This window comes from Somniosus microcephalus, chromosome 3, assembly GCF_052327205.1.
Source record: "Somniosus microcephalus isolate GS21.2 chromosome 3, FLI_Smic_1.0, whole genome shotgun sequence".
NCBI classification, from domain to species: domain Eukaryota; kingdom Metazoa; phylum Chordata; class Chondrichthyes; order Squaliformes; family Somniosidae; genus Somniosus; species Somniosus microcephalus.
The window spans coordinates 347,448,727-347,466,989 of record NC_140989.1 but is presented as its reverse complement, the minus strand read 5'-3'; the positions used below and the strand labels follow the sequence as shown (position 1 = coordinate 347,466,989).

Sequence of the window (18,263 nt, the reverse complement as noted above, 5' to 3'; positions counted from 1 at the left end):
TAATATGGTAATTGTGCCCAAATGCTAGATAGATATTAAGGCCGCGATTTTGTCGGCACTGAGAGGGCGGGTTTGAAGGCAGGTCAAGGGTTAAAATCGTTTTGATTGACGGCAGGTTGTGATCCCGCCGTCAACCCGCCTCCACGCCACTTTACCAAATGCTGGCTCTAGGAGTCCCAATCGGTCCCGCCACCAAGCGGTGGGAGAGGCCCTTAAGGCAGTTAACAGCTTGTTAACTGCCTGGATAAGCCTATTTTGACAGCGATTTTTGATTTTTGCACATTTTCTGCGAGTTCCACGCCGTTCCCAAACCACGCCAGCTGATTGTGTCGGGTTCACCAAGTGCCTGACTTCTTGACAGCTGCAGCTGCAGCTCCAGCATAAAAACGGAGCTCTAACATGGTTGACTTACAGATGACAGAAGTTTGCTTTTTCAGGTCTTGGAAAACTTTTTGCAGGCTACTGATCTTGTAAGTGGTGAAGCTGAGATCCATCTCCACTGTGACCTCCTGGGAAAACCCTCTCCTCACATTGACTGAGCGCTTATAACTTCTATTCCTCAACTGACATATCTGCCAGCAGCATGGGAACAATTATACCCTGTCATCCTGGTCCTCAGATTCGGAGGAAGAGCAGCCGTGGCAGCAGCAGAACCAGGCACAACAACAGGAGCGCCAACCTCCTGCTCAGCCACCTGATGCTGCACAGGGCGGAGGGCATCCGCACAGGCCTGCACGTCGCCGCAGGAGATACCCCCAACACAGGGTTTATAGGCCGAGGATGAGCTTCCTCAACATGACTTAGCAGCAGTGCCAAAGGAGGCTGAGACTTTGGCAAGAGGTAGTCGCTGACATCTGCGCAATGCTGCACCAACACCTGGAGCCCAGAGGAGCGGGTGGACACCCCTTACCAGTGGCTGCCAGTCACCACCGCCCTCAATTTTTTTGCTTCAGAGTCCTTCCAGGGCTCATCAGCGGCATCTCCCAGTCGTCCGCACACACTTGCATCACGCAGGTTACCGATGCCCTCTTTGCAAAGGCGCACAATTACATCCACTTCTCCACGGATGAACCAAGTGTAACCGTACATGTGGTTGGTTTTGCAAAGCTGGCAGGCTTGCCAAGCGTGCAGAACGTTGTAGACTGCACACATGTGGTCATTAGGGCACCCCATCATAACCCAGCTGGATTTGTCCCACAAGGGCTTTCACTCCCTTAACGTCCAGCTGGTGTGTAACCACTGGAAGAACATTATGCATGTTTGCGCAAAGTACCCTGGCAGTTGCCATGACTTGTTCATCCTGCGGCAGTCTACTGTGCTTCCACTCTTCAATCCGCCAACCCAACTTTCCGGATGGCTACTAGGACATAAGGGCTAACACCTGAAGACGTGGCTAATGACACCATTGAGGAGGCCATCAAACGAAGCAGAGGAGTGCTACAATGCCAGCCACATATCCACCAGAGCAATCATCGAACAAACCATCGGCTTGCTCAAAATGCGATTCAGATGCCTTGACAGATCAGGTGGAGCCTGACAGTACTCAGTAGCGAGGGTCTCCAGAATCATTGTGGTCGGCTGTGCTCTGCACAACATAGTGGCTTGCAGCTGCCTGAGGAACAAGTGGCTTAGTGCATAGCCTCCTCCGATGAGGAGGAGGAGGATGAACCAGCTCCAGCAGCACACGAGTACATTGCTGCCCATGATGCAAGGGATACACTAATCTTTGCCAGATTTGCTTAGGTGGACGAACCAAAAACATGTGGCTGGCACCTTCTTATCACACCATACAAAATGTACAAGGACCTGTGAGTTCCTATCACTCTCACCACCATCATTACAAATGCAAGTTGCCCTGAGCCCTCAACGTGCAACTTCCATTTCCCAGAACACATAGGCCAGCACTTCAACTGTTTGCCATCACTTTTGTTTAATACATACACAAAAGGATGACAATGCCAAATACTAAACACAACAAAATTCAACAGAACAGAGCACCCAAGTGACTACCCTTCTGACTAATTGTGCTTTATCTTCCTCTTATGCGTGCTTCTATGTGGTGCTTCCCCTGTGGCTTCAGCAGATGTGGAAGCACCATGCTCACTTTCATGCTGCAACTGCTTCGACACCTTTGGCGAGCGTCCTCTGGGTTTGTGAGCCTGTGTGGCTCGGCAACAGTCTGCTCCTCCTGCAGCTGTGCAGGGGCTGAGACGCCCATCTCAGTTGGGTGAGGACTGTGGTGGGGCTCTGACCGAGGGCTCCGCAGAGGCATGGGAGTGTGAGTGCTTGGAGAGGAGCCCCCACTTCCTTGTTACCTGCCACCAACATCCCTTTCATGGGTCAGCCCCACTTCAGTGCTAGCAAGTGGCTGGACAGCACCTTGCTGCACATCAGGGGGGCCATGAGGGCCTGTATCTGCACTGGCAGCCCTCCTCAAAAGGACTTCCATGAAGCTCTGGTTTCTCTGCTCAATAGCTGCCCATCGCTCCTCCAGAGATGTTAATCTATTCTGAATATTCACCATGTTTTCCTGACTCTGGCAACTTATTTCCTCCATGAATGTACCCAGCCTTTCCATGGAGGTTGCCATCCTTTCCGTGGTGGTGCATTCATGCGCCATTGCCTCCACAAAGATACGGCTCAAGATAGACATGGACTACTCCATCCTCGCCACACTCGCAGTAACCCTGGATGCAAAACCTGCCAGAGACTCCTGCACTTGTTCCTGGAGTTCCAGCACCGCTCTCTTTCTGGATGGCCCCAGAGGCACAGGGTCCACATGCAGCGGAGTAGAGCTGGGAGCGCCCTGTGGCCTCCGATGAGTACTCCCCACTGCTGTCCCTGCCTCCATCATCTGCTGATGCTTACTTGTGAGCTGTGATACACCAGGTGACAACACTACACTATCTCTCGAGGTGTGCGTAACTGCGCTGGTGCTGGGTGAGCTTAATTCTGCTGACGCTGCGCCCTCAGAGGTTGCAGCTTCCTCTGAGGAGTCTTCAGGCTCTTCCTCCTGGACAGTGGGGAGGGGGGCTCTCGATGGTCCTGTGGGGGAGTAAAGGCATGAGTTAGACATGTGATATTAACGTAGCATGCACATCGAATTGTGCAGATGATCATAAGTCAATCTGTATGAACATCAGATGCCATATCAGTCACTCATGCAATGTAAATGAGAGAGATGCAAATCTATTCTGTCACCAGCTTGCTCTGCTGCGCCCGTCTGAGCATCCTCCACTTCCAGATCCTCATCACCTCCGATTATTTCGAGTGCAGCCTCCTCAGCGTTGGTCATATGGGCAATGGAAGGTAGCCCTCCTCCTGTCCTAACCCCCTCCCTCTTATTGTGGGCTCTTTTCCTGCAATGAGGGACACAAGTGGAGTTTCAGTGAGAATGATAGAGTGTAGAGAATCCATAGCATAGATACTTAGAAGGAGACAAAGATGGAGTGAGGTGCCAATACCAAGGACCCTCCCTGTGCGTTTAGTTGTTGGCATTGCATAACAGTGATAGCGAGTGAGGGCAGCATAGTCGAATAGTGAAGTGATTCTGTACGTAGAGAGAGGGATGGTTAAGGGATGCAAGTGTAACGTGGGATGTGCAGGAGTAGGTTGACAATGCAGAGTGCTGGTGATGAGAGGAGATGGGGAGCAGATTGAGGGTAAATATGATGTTATACTCACTTTTCCTTAGCGTACCAGGTCATTAAACCTTTTCCTGCACTGGACCCAGGAGCGAGCACACAATGATCTGGAGCTGACCACCTCAGCAATTTGCAGCCAGGCGGCTTTGCTTAGGAGGCTTCCTCCGTCCAGAGGATGGGAACAGTACCTCCTTGCATCCTCTCACTCCATCCACAAGAGCATGGAGGGAGTCATCATCAAAACGGGGTGAGGCCTTGGCTCTTGCAGCAGTCATGGGAACAGTTGCCAACACGAAAACCAACATAAAAGGATAAGAATGAAACAAGGCTGCATGGGCCCCTTAAATGCAGCTGGCTGACAGACCCGAAACCACTAATTGGCTCAGGTAGCGCGCACGGAGGGATTCAATAGGGCAACTAAGTTAAAAATTTCAATTTCTGACCGGCTGAAAGTGGCGGCGGGACTGGAACCTGCCGACCACCTGACCCGCACCCAATGATAAAATCGCGGCCTAAGAGTCTGCAATAGACCAAATATTTTGTGATTCAGTAGCCAATTGATTGATAATATAAGAAATAGGAGCAGGAGTAGGCCATCCGGCCCTTCGAGCCTGCTCCGCCATTCAGTGAGATCATGGCTGATCTGCCTCAACTCCATTCACCGGCCCTATTGCCATATCCCTTGATGCCCTTACTAGTCAGAAATCTATCAACTTCTGTTTTGAATATATCTAATGACTGAGCCTCCACAGCCCTCTGGGGTAGAGAATTCCAAAGATTCACCACCCTCTGAAGAAATTTCTTCTCATCTCAGTCCTGAATGGCCTACCCTTTATCCTGAGGCTGTGGCCCCTGGTTCTAAACTCCCCAGCCAAGGGAAACATTCTCCCAGCATCCACCCTATCAAGCCCTGTAATAATTTTGTATGCTTCAATGAGATCCCCTCTCATTCTTCTGAATTCAAGAGAATACAGGCTTAGTTTACTCAATCTCTTCTCATACGACAGTCCCGCCTTCCCAGGAATCAATCTCGTGAACCTTCGTTGCACTCCTTCTATGGCAAGTATATCCTTCCTTTGGTAAGGAGACCAAAATTGTACACAGTACTTCAGGTGTGGTCTCACCAAGGCCCTATATAATTGGAGTAAGACTTTACTCTTGTACTCAAATTCTCTTGTAATGAAGGCCAACATACCATTTGCCTTCCTAATGGCTTGCTGCACCTGCACATTCACTTTTAGTGACTCATGTACAAGGACACCCAGGCCCCTTTGAGCATCTGCATTCCCCAATCTTTCACCATTTAGGAAATACTCTGCCTTTCTGTTTTTTCTACCAAAGTGGATAACTTCACATTTATCCACATTATATTCCATCTGCCATGTTCTCGCCCACTCACTGAGCCTGTCAAGATCCCCTTGAAGCCTCTTAACATCCTCTTCGCAACTGACACTGACACCTAGCTTTGTATCATCAGCAAATTTGGAAATGTTACATTTAGCCCCCTCATCCAAATCATTGATATAGATTGTGAACAGTTGGGGCCCAAGCACCGATCCTTGCGGTACCCCATTAATCACAGCCTGCCATCCTGAAAAAGACCCATTTATCCCTACTCTTTGTTTTCTGTCTGTTAACCAATTCTCAATCCATGCTACAGGAAACTCTCGTTTAAACAGCACCCAAATATCCGGAATTCTCTATTAACCGGCAAAATTTATACTCCGAAAACAACACCTCAATAACCAGAAATGTTGCCGAGTCTTGAGTCTCCCGCGGTGGCCGAGTTAGTCAGTGGGGGTAGTTCTCCAAACTGCCACTACTCGGCTTCTTGGCACTGTCGGAAGTCCGAACACCTCAATAGCAGGAGTCTGACTCTCCCGCGCTGCCGGTAGTCTCTTCCGATCCGCCATTTTTCTGTTTACTGTATAAGTTTTGTTTTACTGTTAAGTAATTAAAAGAGTTATGGATTACCCTCAACTGGCAGTACTGTACTTAATCAAGCATCTTCCACCATTCATTTAACACAACATTCTGTAGGTGAGTACCCAATTACTGTATACTGCACATTTCTTGATTTTTTTATTTTTGTTTGTTAAAAATAGCCTCGGTAGATAACCCTCTCCGTCATCCAGAATTTTTAATCAACCGGCACCATCCCGGTCCCGTCGGTGCCGGATACCAAAGAGTTTCCTATAGTATATTACCCCCAATTCCATGTGCCCTAATTTTGTTCACCAACCTCTTGTGTGGGACCTTGTCGAAGGCCTTCTGAAAATCCAAATACACCACATCTACCAGTTCCCCTTTGTCTACTCCACTAGTTACATCCTCAAAGAACTCCAATAGGTTTGTCAAACAGGACTTCCCTTTCATAAATCCATGTTGACTCTGCCCAATCTTACTATTAGTTTCTAAGTGCCCAGTTATTGCATCCTTTATAATAGATTCCAGCATTTCCCCAACTACTGATGTGAGGCTAACAGATCTGTCGTTCCCCGTTTTCTCTCTCCCTCCTTTCTTAAATAGCGGGGTTACATTTGCTATCCTCCAATCTGCAGGAACCGTTCCAGAATCTATAGAATTTTGGAAGATGACAACCAATGCATCCACTATCCCAATGGCCACCTCTTTCAAAACCCTAGGATGTAGGTCATCCGGTCCTTGGGATTTATCGACTTTTCTTCCCATTAATTTTGCTGGTACTGTTTTTTTTTACTATTAATAATTTCTTTAAGTTCCTCATTCTCGACACACCCTTGGTTTTCTCGTATTTCTGGAAGGTTTTTTGTGTCTTCCTCCGTGAAGACAGAAACAAAGTATTTATTTAATTTCTCTGCCATTTCCTCATTCCCCATTATAAAATCTCCCATCTCTGACTGTAAAGGACCTTTGCCGTCTTTTCCTTTTCACATACCTATAGAAGCTTTTACAATCCGTTTTTATATTTTCTGCTAGTTTGTGCTCATATTCCATTTTCCCTTTATCAATTTCTTGGTCCCCCTTTGCTGATTTCTAAAAAATCCCAATCCTCAGGTTGACCGCTTTTTCTGGCAGCTTTATAAGCTTCCTCCTTTGACTTAATACTAGCTTTAATTTCTTTTGTTAGCCATGGTTAGATCACTTTTCCTTTTGGGTTTTTATGCCCTGGAGGAATATATGTTTGTTGCAAGTTATGCATTATTTCCTTGAATGTTAACCATTGTATGTCCACCTTCATACCTTTTAGTGTAGTCTCCCAATCTACCATGACCAACTTGTCCCTCATACCCTTGTAGTTTTCTCTGTTTAGATTGAAGACCTTAGTTTCAGATTGGACTACATCACTCTCAAACTTAATATAAAATTCAATCATATTTTGGTCACTTGTCCCTAAAGGCCCCTTTACCACAAGATTATTGATTAGCCCTTTCTCATTACACAGTACCAGATCCAGAATAGCCTGTTTCCTGGTTGGTTCCTCCACAAACTGATCCAGGAAACCATCTCGCATGCATTCCAAGAAGTCGTCCTCCACACCATTAGTGGTAATTTGATTTGCCCAGTCAATATGTAGATTAAAGTCCCTCATAGTTACCGTATTGCCCTTGTTACATGCACTTCTAATTTCCTGATTGATATTGTGCCCTACATTACCACTACTGTTTGGTGGCCTATACACAACTGCCACCAATGTTTTCCACCCTTTGCTGTTTCTTAGCTTCACCCAAACTGATTTCAGTTCTACATCACGATCTGCCGAGCCAAGATCTTTTATCTCTACTGTGGCGGAGCCACTAAGGGACTCCAATCAATTGTATATAATTCCCTTTAATAATATGTTAGCTACAGCCTGAGTCTGTATCTTTGTTTTCACTGTTTACATGTACAGAGCGCGATCACTTAATAGCGCGGGTAAACGCGATGACATCACGCCGTTTATCACGTGATCCCCCACCGTCGGGGAAAACGTGATGACGTCAGCCACGGGACCGACCAAGGAGTCCTCGTGGAGCCTCCGAACTGACTAGACCTATATTCGATGTTCTCCTGTAGTTATCCGTTAAACGATGTTTAATGAAAACTAACGAGTTTATTTGATCGCCTGATATCTTTTGGATAGGAACTAGACATTCCTACATTACTGTACTAATCTCATCCCTTATTAACAGCGCTACGCCACCTCCTTTTCGTCTGTCCTTCCTAAATGTTGAGTACCCTGGAACATTCAGTTCCCAGCTTTGGTTACCCTGCAACCATGTCTCTGTAATAGCAATTACATCATACCCATTTACTTCTATTAGTGCCATTAATTCATCCACCTTGTTGCAAATGCTACGTGCATTTAGATAAAGTGCCCTCAACTTTGCCTGTTTTAATATTTTTCTGCACTTTGACCCTCTTTACTGTTGGCCTTTGTTTCTGCTCCCTACCAGTTTTGCTGACTACTTTTCTAACTTGCACTTCCAGCTTTGTTTCTCTCCGTTCTGGATCCACACTTAGATTCCCAGCCCCCTGACAAACTAGTTTAAATCCTTCCCAACAGCACTAGCAAACCCCCCTGCGAGGATATTGGTCCCGGTTCTGCCGAGGTGTAATCCGTCCAGCTTGTGCAGGTCCCACCTTCCCCAGAATCGGTCCCAATGCTTCAGGAATTTAAATCCCTCCCTCCTACAACATCTCTCCAGCCACACATTCATCTGGTCTATTCTCCTATTTCTGCTCTCACTAGCACGTGGCACTGGGAGTAATCCTGAGATTACTACCTTTTGAAGTCCTGCTTTTTAATTTATTTCCTAGCTCCCTATATTCTGCTTGCAGGACCTCGTCCCTCTTTCTACCTATCTCGTTGGTACCGATATGGACCAAGACCACTGGCTGTTCACCCTCCTCCTTCAGAATGTCCTGCAGCCGCTCAGTGACATCCTTGACCCTGGCACCAGGGAGGCAACATACCATCCTGGAGTCACGTCTGCGGCCACAGAAACACCTATCTATTCCCCTTACGATAGAATCCCCTAACACTATTGCTCTCCCACTCTTTTTTCTCCCCTCCTGTGCAGCTGAGCCACTCGTAGGGCCACGAACTTGGCTCTTGCTGCATTCCCCTGGGAAACCATCTCCCCCAGCAGTATCCAAAACGTAAAATCTGTTGGAGGGGAAGATGGACCCAGAGGACTCCAGCACTACCTTCCTAGTTCTTTTACTCTATCTGGCGGTCACCCATTCCCTTTCTGCCTGTGCACTCTTTACCTGCAGTGTGACCACCTCATTAAACGTGCTACCCACGTAGATCTCAGCCTCGCAGATGCTCCACAGTGACTCCAGCCGCAGCTCCAGCTCCGAAATGCGGATTTCGAGTAGCTGCACCTGGAGACACTTCCTGTACACATGTTCGCCCTGGACACCGAAAGTGTCCCTGACTTCCCACATAGCACAGGAGGAGCACTCCACGCTGCCAAGTTTCCTTGCCATGTCCTAACCTTAATTTACTCCCTTTACATTAAAGAATATTAAATACCTTAGAGACCTTACTTCACTTTACACACTACTTACTCTAAACTAGAGACCGAACTTTTACTTTAACGACTGGACTGTAGAAATACTCACCTGGTCCTACTTACTAATCAGCTCCTTCCCTGGTTTTGACGTCACTTTAGCGTTTTGCAGTTGTTGTTTGACTGCTCCCACTCTCAGACTCTTTCCTTGGTGTAAAGTAAAAACCAATTCCTACAGGGTGAAAAGCAAAGGAGCTCCTCCCTCACTCACCCAACTCCAGCACTCTGTTCAAACCACACTCGTGCAAATCACACTACGAAGCCTGTTTTTATAGGACCTGAAACAAAGGAGCTGGCTAAGCCCTGCTACAGGAAAACCAGTTTAATCTAGTTTCCCTAATTAACTGCCTTCAGCTGCTCTGAATTGTAGGCCTTGTATATCGCTGTATATCCCTGCTTAAGGCTGGGAAATTTAGATTTTAAACAGTAAATGTGAAACAAACAAAAGTTTGATTTTTAGAAAACAGTTAATGCTGATAATCATTTTACGAGTATGATCTATAGTTGTACAAAGATTTTAAAAGCTGCTGTTCTGACGACTCAGTTGGTAAAGCCAGTGGATACTGACCCATGCACACCAGAATATCTCGGGTTCATTTCCCAGCCTATGTTGTGTTTCTCAGCTGGGTGACAATGGATGCACTTTAGTTGGTGTCTTGCACTCTTAGGCTAGTGAGGGAAAAATCAGCTTGGGTTCCTGCTCCTGATCATTTTTCTAGTAACCGTTGCTTGAATTTATGTGCGTAGACAGTGAGAACAGGATTGAGCTAGGCTCTCGTGCCCTGCATGGTTAGCATGACTGCCAACTCTCAATCTAAGTTGATGCAAGAAGAATGGCCACTTAGGTGAGATGCTGGGGGCACCCAGTGCATGTGGATGTATGAGTCAGCATCTTCAGAAGAGGGAAGCAGAAACATTCTACTTGTGTTTGTTTTTAAAATTACTTTTAAGTTCTGGATAAATTAATTTCTGTTTGGTCATTTTCTTTGTTGACTTTAATCAAGATGGAGAACTCTTTCTGTGAAAAGGGGTGGATGCTAGGATTGCACAAGCCTTAAATTGAACTTTTAAGAACACATTAATTCATCCAATTACATAACCATTTCTTCTTGCATTTTATTATTTAATATATATATGGGTTTTCACTTCTGTTATGTTCCTCAACCTCTGCTAAAAATTGGCCAAGTGAACTGTAAGCTTGTACTGCACTCCAGACTGCCATGTTTATCTGAAAGTACCATGTCTGTATTTGACTCTCATGAGATTTAATGTTTTTAATCCAAATTTTTTGGAGTTTTTTTTATTTTCTACGGAAAAAAATCTCCAACTTTGACCTTGTGTATAAAGTACAACAAGGCCGTAACGACTGGTGGGTCTTGTACCTTCCTAATGAGAAAACTGTTTATTCCACAATATGACAGCCCTGTCCAAGGAAGATTGAAGGAGGGTAAATGAAACTGAACACTATTACAGGTTAGGAATTTCCGAACACAGATCTCCTTTAGAGGAGTGAGGTGGTCACTGACGGTCTCCTGAAATTCCAGAGACCACCTTTACAGCATGGGTAGCTACAGTGCACTGTACCGAGACAAGATGATAACCTAGCTATCGGGCCCAGGTCGTCAGTGCTCTTGATCCATGTAGTTAAATACCAACAGTGTGTAGTCTTTTTTATGTGGGGAGTGGAGAAGAAATCTTAGACACATTTGGAAGCGGGTATTTGGAGGACTCGCCTTTAAACAAGGGAGAAGGACCTGCCTCTGAGGAGACACAATGTGAAAATGGCTTTGATCTTGAACAGACCTATCCCTGGTGCTTCTTTGATGGAGGTGTTGACCTTGGCTCAGTGGGTAGCAATCTCGCCTCCACCGAGTCAGAAGGTTGTGGTTCAAGTCCCATTCCAGAGACTTGAGACCTTAATCCAGGCAGACACTTCAGTGCAGTACTAAGGGAGTGCTGCACTGTTGGAGGTGCTGTCTTTCGGATGAGTCTACCCTTTCGGGTGGATGTAAAAATCCCATGGCACTATTTTGAAGAAGAGCAGGGGAGTTCTACCTGGTGTCCTGGCCACTATTTATCCCTCAACCAACATCACTAAAAACTCTGGTCATTATCTCAATGCTGTTTGTGGGACCTTGCTGTGCGCAAATTGACTGCCACATTTCCTACATTACAGCAGTGACTACACTTCAAAAGTACGTCATTGACTGTATAGCAATTTGGGACATCCTGGGGTTGTGAAAGGCGCAAGTTATCAGGAAAGATTGAAAAGAGAAGGCTGAGAGGTAACCTGATACAGATCTTTAAGATTTTGAAAGGGTTTAATAAGGTAGACGTAGAGAAGATGCTTCCATTTATGTGGGAAACCAAAACAAGGGGCCATAATATAAGACAGTCACCAATAAATCCAATAAGGAATACAGGAGACACTTCTTTACCCAAAGAATGGTTAGAATGTGGAACTCACTACTACATGAAGTGATTGAGGTGAATAGCATAGATACATTTAAGGGGAGTCTAGATAAACACAGGAGGGCGAAAAGAATAGAAGGTTATGCTGATAGGGCTAGATGAAGAGGGGTGGGAGGAGGCTCGAGTGGAGCATAAACACCAACATGGACCAGTTGGGCCAAATGGCCTGTTTCTGTGCTGTACATTCTATGTATGTTCTTTCTTGGTGATGCCATGACTATCTTGTTTCACTGTCATTGGAAAGAGTTTATGGCCGGAATTTTCCAGGGTGGTAGTGGGCGCGATTGGTGATGGGTCGGGTGGGAATGTTATTTTTGACCGGGTCAGGAACCCACTGTCATCCCGCCCCCCCATGCGCCTTTCCTCCAGGCGCCTTTGTCATTGCAGACCCGACCGGCAGCGGCGGGCGACCTAATTGAGATGGTTTAACAGCTAGTTGTCAGACCCTTAACAGGCTTTTTTAACTTACTTTTTAAATTTAACTGCATGGCCATGGGAACCACACTGCTCGGGAACCACATCTGTCAACTTGAGGTGGGAGTTCCGTGGCCATTGCTCCAGCTGATTACTTGACAGCATCAAATGTACAGTAAAAGCTCCCACCTGACGGACACTTTCCTCACTGTTGCTCAGTCCATTTCCAGTACAGATTCTGCAGGCTACAAGTCTTTCCAGCAAAGTCGCCATCCAGTCTCACCTCATTGGAAGAAAACTCTCACCACTGACAGAACGGTTCTGTCATCTCTACTTCACCTGCCATCTATTCCATCAACATGGGTGCCATTTATACTGACTCACCTTGTTCCTACGAATCGGACCACGATGAGCCCCAACACCAGCAGCACCAACAACAACACCAACCTTCTCCGCAATCACCTGATGCTGCACAGGAAACAGCATCACCACCCGAGCACATTGCTGCCCGGGAGGCCAGGGATAGTCTCATCATGGCCAGATTTAGTTAACTTTACACTGTACACCCATATGGCTGCCACATGATGCGCCAGGTAGGCACCACCCCACGCCAACACCATAAAGCATCCCATCAATGCCCAAGCCATTCCTTTCACATTAGTCACCATTGCGGGGGTACCGTTATGTCTCACCATTCACTGTAACTCACTAAGCCACTTCCAAAGGTGCACACAAATCTGCCCAAGACCAGAAAGTGTTGAAAATAAAGATTTTTATGTTTGATATCACATTAACAGAAACTTTACATAAACATTGGATAAAACACCCAAGTGGCTACCCTTGTGTGTTGTTAGTTGGTATGATTGCACTAGGATGAGGGTGGGTGTGAGGGGTGGCTAGTGAAATGGGGATGTGATAATGTAGATAAAGAGGGAGGGATGGGTAGAGGTGCAAGGTATGTTGGTGTGAGTAAGGATGTGCAGGAGTAGGGTAGGGAAGGCAGTGTGATGGGGATGTGATGAGAGGCACAGGATGATGAAGTTGAGTGTGGCTTTGTACTAATATTTCCTGATCTAATGAAATCATTGAAACGTTTGTGGCACTGCACCCAGGTCCTCCTGAACACACCTCTGCAATCTGCAACCAGGCTGTTTTGGTCTCCTGGGGAGGTCTCTTCCACCCATCGGAAGGGAAGAGGACCTCCCTGTGTGCTCTGACTCCCTTCATAAGCATATGGAGGGAGTCATCGGAGAACCTGGGTGCAGCCCTCTGCCTCTGTGCATTCATTGTCAGTGTTTGCAGCACTCCAATGCTGTAGTACACTGACAGCACTATGTTAGATTAAACGTCAAATCTAATGTGGTCATTGTTATAAATCTCCATCATCAAGAAACTACTCATGAAATAACGCTGGACGGCCAGCTGGTGGCGCCATCCAAGGAGTATAAATACTCGGGCGTGGGCCCAGCTTGCCAGGGACATTTTGTAAGACAAGGAACTAGTGAAGTACAACTAGACCTCCATGTTCTGAAACAAGTTGATTAAAGCCTTGCTTTATGCTCAAACCAAGTGCGTAGTGCGTTTTATTATGTCAGTCATGGTCCCTTTAAAGATCCCTGCTGAAAACTCGTCATGCTACCAGACCCACTCCATTTAATTGGGCCGGGTAACGCGCTGGGCAGACTTAATAGGCCCTATTAACATAAGTTAATTTTCAGTAGCAGGATGGAGCTAGCAGTGGGGTCGCAATCTGCCACTGCCCACACCGGACCTGCCGAGGTAGGCAAAATTCCGGCCTATATCTCTCCTTCACCCCCCCCCACCAACCCCTTCATCCACAAGTCCTCAATTACCATAGAATCATAGAATAGTACAGCACAGAAGGAGGCCATTCAGCCCATCGAGTCTGTGCCGGCTCTTTCAAAGAGCAAGCCAGTTAGCCCCACTCCCCCGCTCTTTCCCCATACCCCTGCAATATTTTTTCTCCTTCAAGTATTTATCAAATTCCCTTTTGAAGGCTACTATTGAATCGGTATCCACCACATTATCAGGTAGTGCATTCCAGATTAGGTTGCAAATATATGAAGCAGCCCTTGGTTCCAACCTAACTGAACAAATCCTGCCAGCTGTTTTTTTAAAATTCAAAAGTCCATCTACAGAGTCAGTAAATACATTTCTAGATTCAAACCACAGTTGACAAATTCCCCAGAAGAAAGACTACAGAACATAGATCCCAAGCCAGATGATACTAAGCTGAATGACATTGGATAGAGGATGTAACTGGTTAGCATAGTCTAAGCCTACATTTCCTTAAATTTCCACATACAATTGGATAAATCTCTCCATTTGCCTGATAAAAATGGATTTGTCCCTTTTTTTAACAGAAGGTTGCGCTTTCTGACCTTCCCATCCTCCAGCCTCACTGATTACATCCTCAGTTCATTCTCCCCCTGCTTAGTATGCAGCCATGCACTTGCCTAAAATTAAACAGAAGCTAGCAAATTAGTTTGTGGAGTGCACATGTTTTGTTATATCTGACAGGAGCAGAATCACCAGGGAATAGGAGAGCAGTGCTAGTTTGTGGGCCAATATGCAAGGAATACAGTATAGGAACAACTTGAAACATATGGTAAGTGTAGGATGCTTGGGATGAAAAGGTGACTTTGGACCGATGGTTCCCAATGCTTTCCACCACTGGGAGGTTTTCTTCATCATGCCTGGGTCTGTTGTAGACTTAATTGATAGCGATTGATTGCCATGATTAATCAGTAATGCCATTATTGTATCATGCGACTTCCGGGATGATAGAAAGCAAACTACAAGGTCCATCTAGTTTGCCTCCTATCATCCTGGTAGTTGCAAGATGAATCTCTGAATTTAATTTTTTTCATCTAGCAATTCCTATGTTCCAATGAAGTGGGCTAGCATGGCACTCAGTTGCATCTCTATCAACTTGCCTATAATCAGTCAAACAACTTGCCTATAACTGAAGTCAGCTAATAGATCTGTGATTTCCCGGTTCAGACTTTCTGCCTTTTTTAAATATAGGCATCACATGGGCTTTGCTCCTGTCTATGGGAACAATCCCAGACCCACAAGCTGTTAAATATATGAGCAAGTGGTGCACAGAGTACAACTTTCATTTCCTTGAATAACCTCGAATGAATGCTGTAAGGTTCTGTTCTGAGATCACTTATTTTATCCACATCCGCTTTCAATTTTAGCATCAACCCTACAATGTATTATTGGTAAAACAGCATCATCGGTAGCCATTTAAGATATCTGCCATATCCTGGGTGTGTACCCAAATTTGCCCTGAGGAATCCTTCAATAACTACACGGTGCTTAATGGTCCTCTGACTCCTAAATGTAGCTGAAAACAATCTTGCTATTACTACCATATCTATCCACTATCCATTGTCATTTTGGTTGCTCTGATAGCAGCTTTTGTTACCTCAGCGGAGTTTGATAACTATCCTCGTTCCTCCGAGCATTCTTTTCTTTAAGTCTGTAAAGATATTTCTGCTTAAATCTAATTTGTCTTTGGACATGACCTATTGGCCTATTTGGTTGTGTTTTACCATGTGCCATTCCTTTAACTCTAGGGCCAAACTGTACCCTGTAATGTCATTGCATCATTTTGTGATTCTCAACCTCTGGTTGAAAGAACAGAAGATGGCCAAATTGGGGTGGTCTTGTGGGGCTTGGGAAAGTGTAGTAGTTCCTGTTTTGAGGACGCATTGTTTATCTAACCCATGGTATGTGAAGGATAACTTCATCTTGAAGAATGAGAACTGCACAAAAGTAGATCACTTGTCCGTTTTTTTTTTTACCTATTAATGGTACTGAATGTTAGGAACATAAGAACCGAAGTAGGTCATTGAGCCCCTCGAGCCTGTTCTGCCATTCAATGATATCATGGCTGATCTGCGACCTAACTCCATATTCCCACCTTTGGCCCATATCCCTTAATACCTTTGGTTAACAAAAAGCTATCAATCTCAGATTTTAAATTAACAATTGATTTAGCATCAATTGCCGTTTACGGAAGAGTTCCAAACTTCTACCACCCTTTGTGTGTAGAAGTGTTTCTTAACGTCACTCCTAAAAGGTCTGGCTCTAATTTTTAGACTATGCCCCCTAGTCCTAGAATCCCCATCCAGCGGAAATAGTTTCTTTCTATCTACCCTATCTGTTCCCCTTAGTATCTTGAAAACGTCGATCAGATCGCCCCTTAACCATCTAAATTCTAGGGAATGCAACCCTAATTTGTGTAATCTTTCCTCGTAACTTAACCCTTGAAGTCCAGGTATCATTCAGGTAAACCTACACTGCACTCCCTCCAAGGCCTTCCTAAGGTGTGGTGCCCAGAAATGCTCATGGCACTCCAGGTGTGGTCTAACCAGGGTTTTGTATAGCTGCAGCATAACTTCTACCCTCTTGTATTCTAGTCCTCTAAATATAAAGGCCAGCATTCCATTAGCCTTTTTGATTATTTTCTGTACCTGTTCATGACATGTACCTGGACCCTGAAGTCTCTTTGGATCTCCACTGTTTTTAGTTTTTCATCAAGTAGAAAGTACACTGTTCTATTCTTTTTCGGTCCAAAGTGGATGACCTCACATTTGCCTACATTGAAATCCATTTGCCACAGTTTTGCCATTTACTTAATCTATTAATATCCCCTTGTAATTTTATGCTTTCATCTACATTGCCTACAATGCCGCCTATCTTTGTGAACCGCCTATCTTTGTGTTCTCTGTTAAACTGCCAATTGTAGTGTATGTACCTTTAAGAGAGAACTACTTTTACAGCTCCTGTATACTGTAGTACCGGCAGTGACCACACCTGTATATAAGCCTTGAGCAGGCATCTGTACTGTTAGTTTTTAGACTACCCTCATCCAGTAAACACCTGTTGATTGTTGATCTGCAGTCTCCATCTATTTATTGAAGAACACCATACCTTAAGATTTACGGATTCAACACCTATTACCATTTTTGAAATCAATTTATTTTCTCTCTGCTCCCTCTCGTCATCTCCTGAAGTTATTGACTCCTTGCCAGGATACAGTTCCATGGATGCTGGTGCACTCCAGTACCTTCCCAAGTGGGCATTATTCATATATGAAACTTGAAAGTGTATGTTGGCAGGCTTTTTGTCCTTGATTGCAGCACAGTCAAGCCTAATCCTGCCCTATCCCAATGTCCACACACACACTTTCAGTAGAGATTGCTGGATCGTGATCAGGAGTGGGAAACCTGGCTTGCTCGCTCGATTTCTTTTCCCTAACCCAGGGGGTGAAGGAGCTAATTGGAGCACCGCTGCTCTAATTGAGAGCAGCTAAATCCGCACAGACCATGGACTGAATCTGGTACTTTCCTTGCCTGTGTGGCCCAGCTACTCACCAAATAAATGCACTGAGCCATTGGGGGAGTGTCGAAATTACACTTGACATATTACATTGACAATTTATCTCATTCCTTAACGCATCATCATGGTTTTGCATTTTGTATGCCATATGGATATCGCCAAGTCTGAAATGAGCCAAACCGATTTAAACATGTCTGAGAATAAGCTATTTGAACTGGACTTGCACCTGGAGACAAAGGACTGGTTCTAACACACCAAGAACCAATCTTCTTTAAAAGTGCACCTTTATTTTTGTTACAGATCGCTATGCTTAAACAAAGCAGTGCACAGTTAGTGCCACCTACTGCAGAGATCCCTGCTACCCATCCATCAAGTGACCAGGTGCTACAATTGAAGCAGGAGCTAGAAAAGGCTCAGGAAAGTATCCTTCATCTTGAGTCAGAACTTCACACTCAAAGGGAGGTGATGGGTGCAGCAGATGAAGCTCTCATCATCAAGGTAGGATTTTTTTTTGAAGCATCTGATTAGGCAAAAATATGTCTTTCAGCAACAACTTAGGAATATAGTGCCCAGAATATTAAAAAATTGCCTCGAGGCACTTCACAGATAGTGGTATGGAAAACCGAAGCCAAGGCAGAAAAGGAGAGATTTTGAGGGGTGACCAACAGTTTGATGAAAGAGATGGGTTTTGGAGTGACATTTAAAGGAGGATATTAATCTTTTAATTGAGGCTACAGTTCTGCAGCTTTTGAAAGTTTCAGTATAAATTTGGCACAGCAGAATTTGTATACGGTGTTATCATATCAAAAAGGGAACCAGGATG

At 45.2% G+C, this 18,263-nt stretch overlaps 1 protein-coding gene across 4 annotated transcripts in view; it reads left to right on the top strand.

Moving 5' to 3' along the window:
* The window catches only part of ccdc18 (coiled-coil domain containing 18), a 183,272-nt gene that overhangs the window by 151,894 nt on the left and 13,115 nt on the right, over positions 1-18,263 (top strand). For all 4 annotated transcript variants that reach the window (XM_085983310.1, XM_085983311.1, XM_085983312.1 and 1 more), the window contains one exon: positions 17,741-17,938. In XM_085983310.1, coding sequence (XP_085839436.1) covers positions 17,741-17,938 — 198 coding nt within the window. The remainder of the gene's footprint in view (positions 1-17,740; positions 17,939-18,263) is intronic.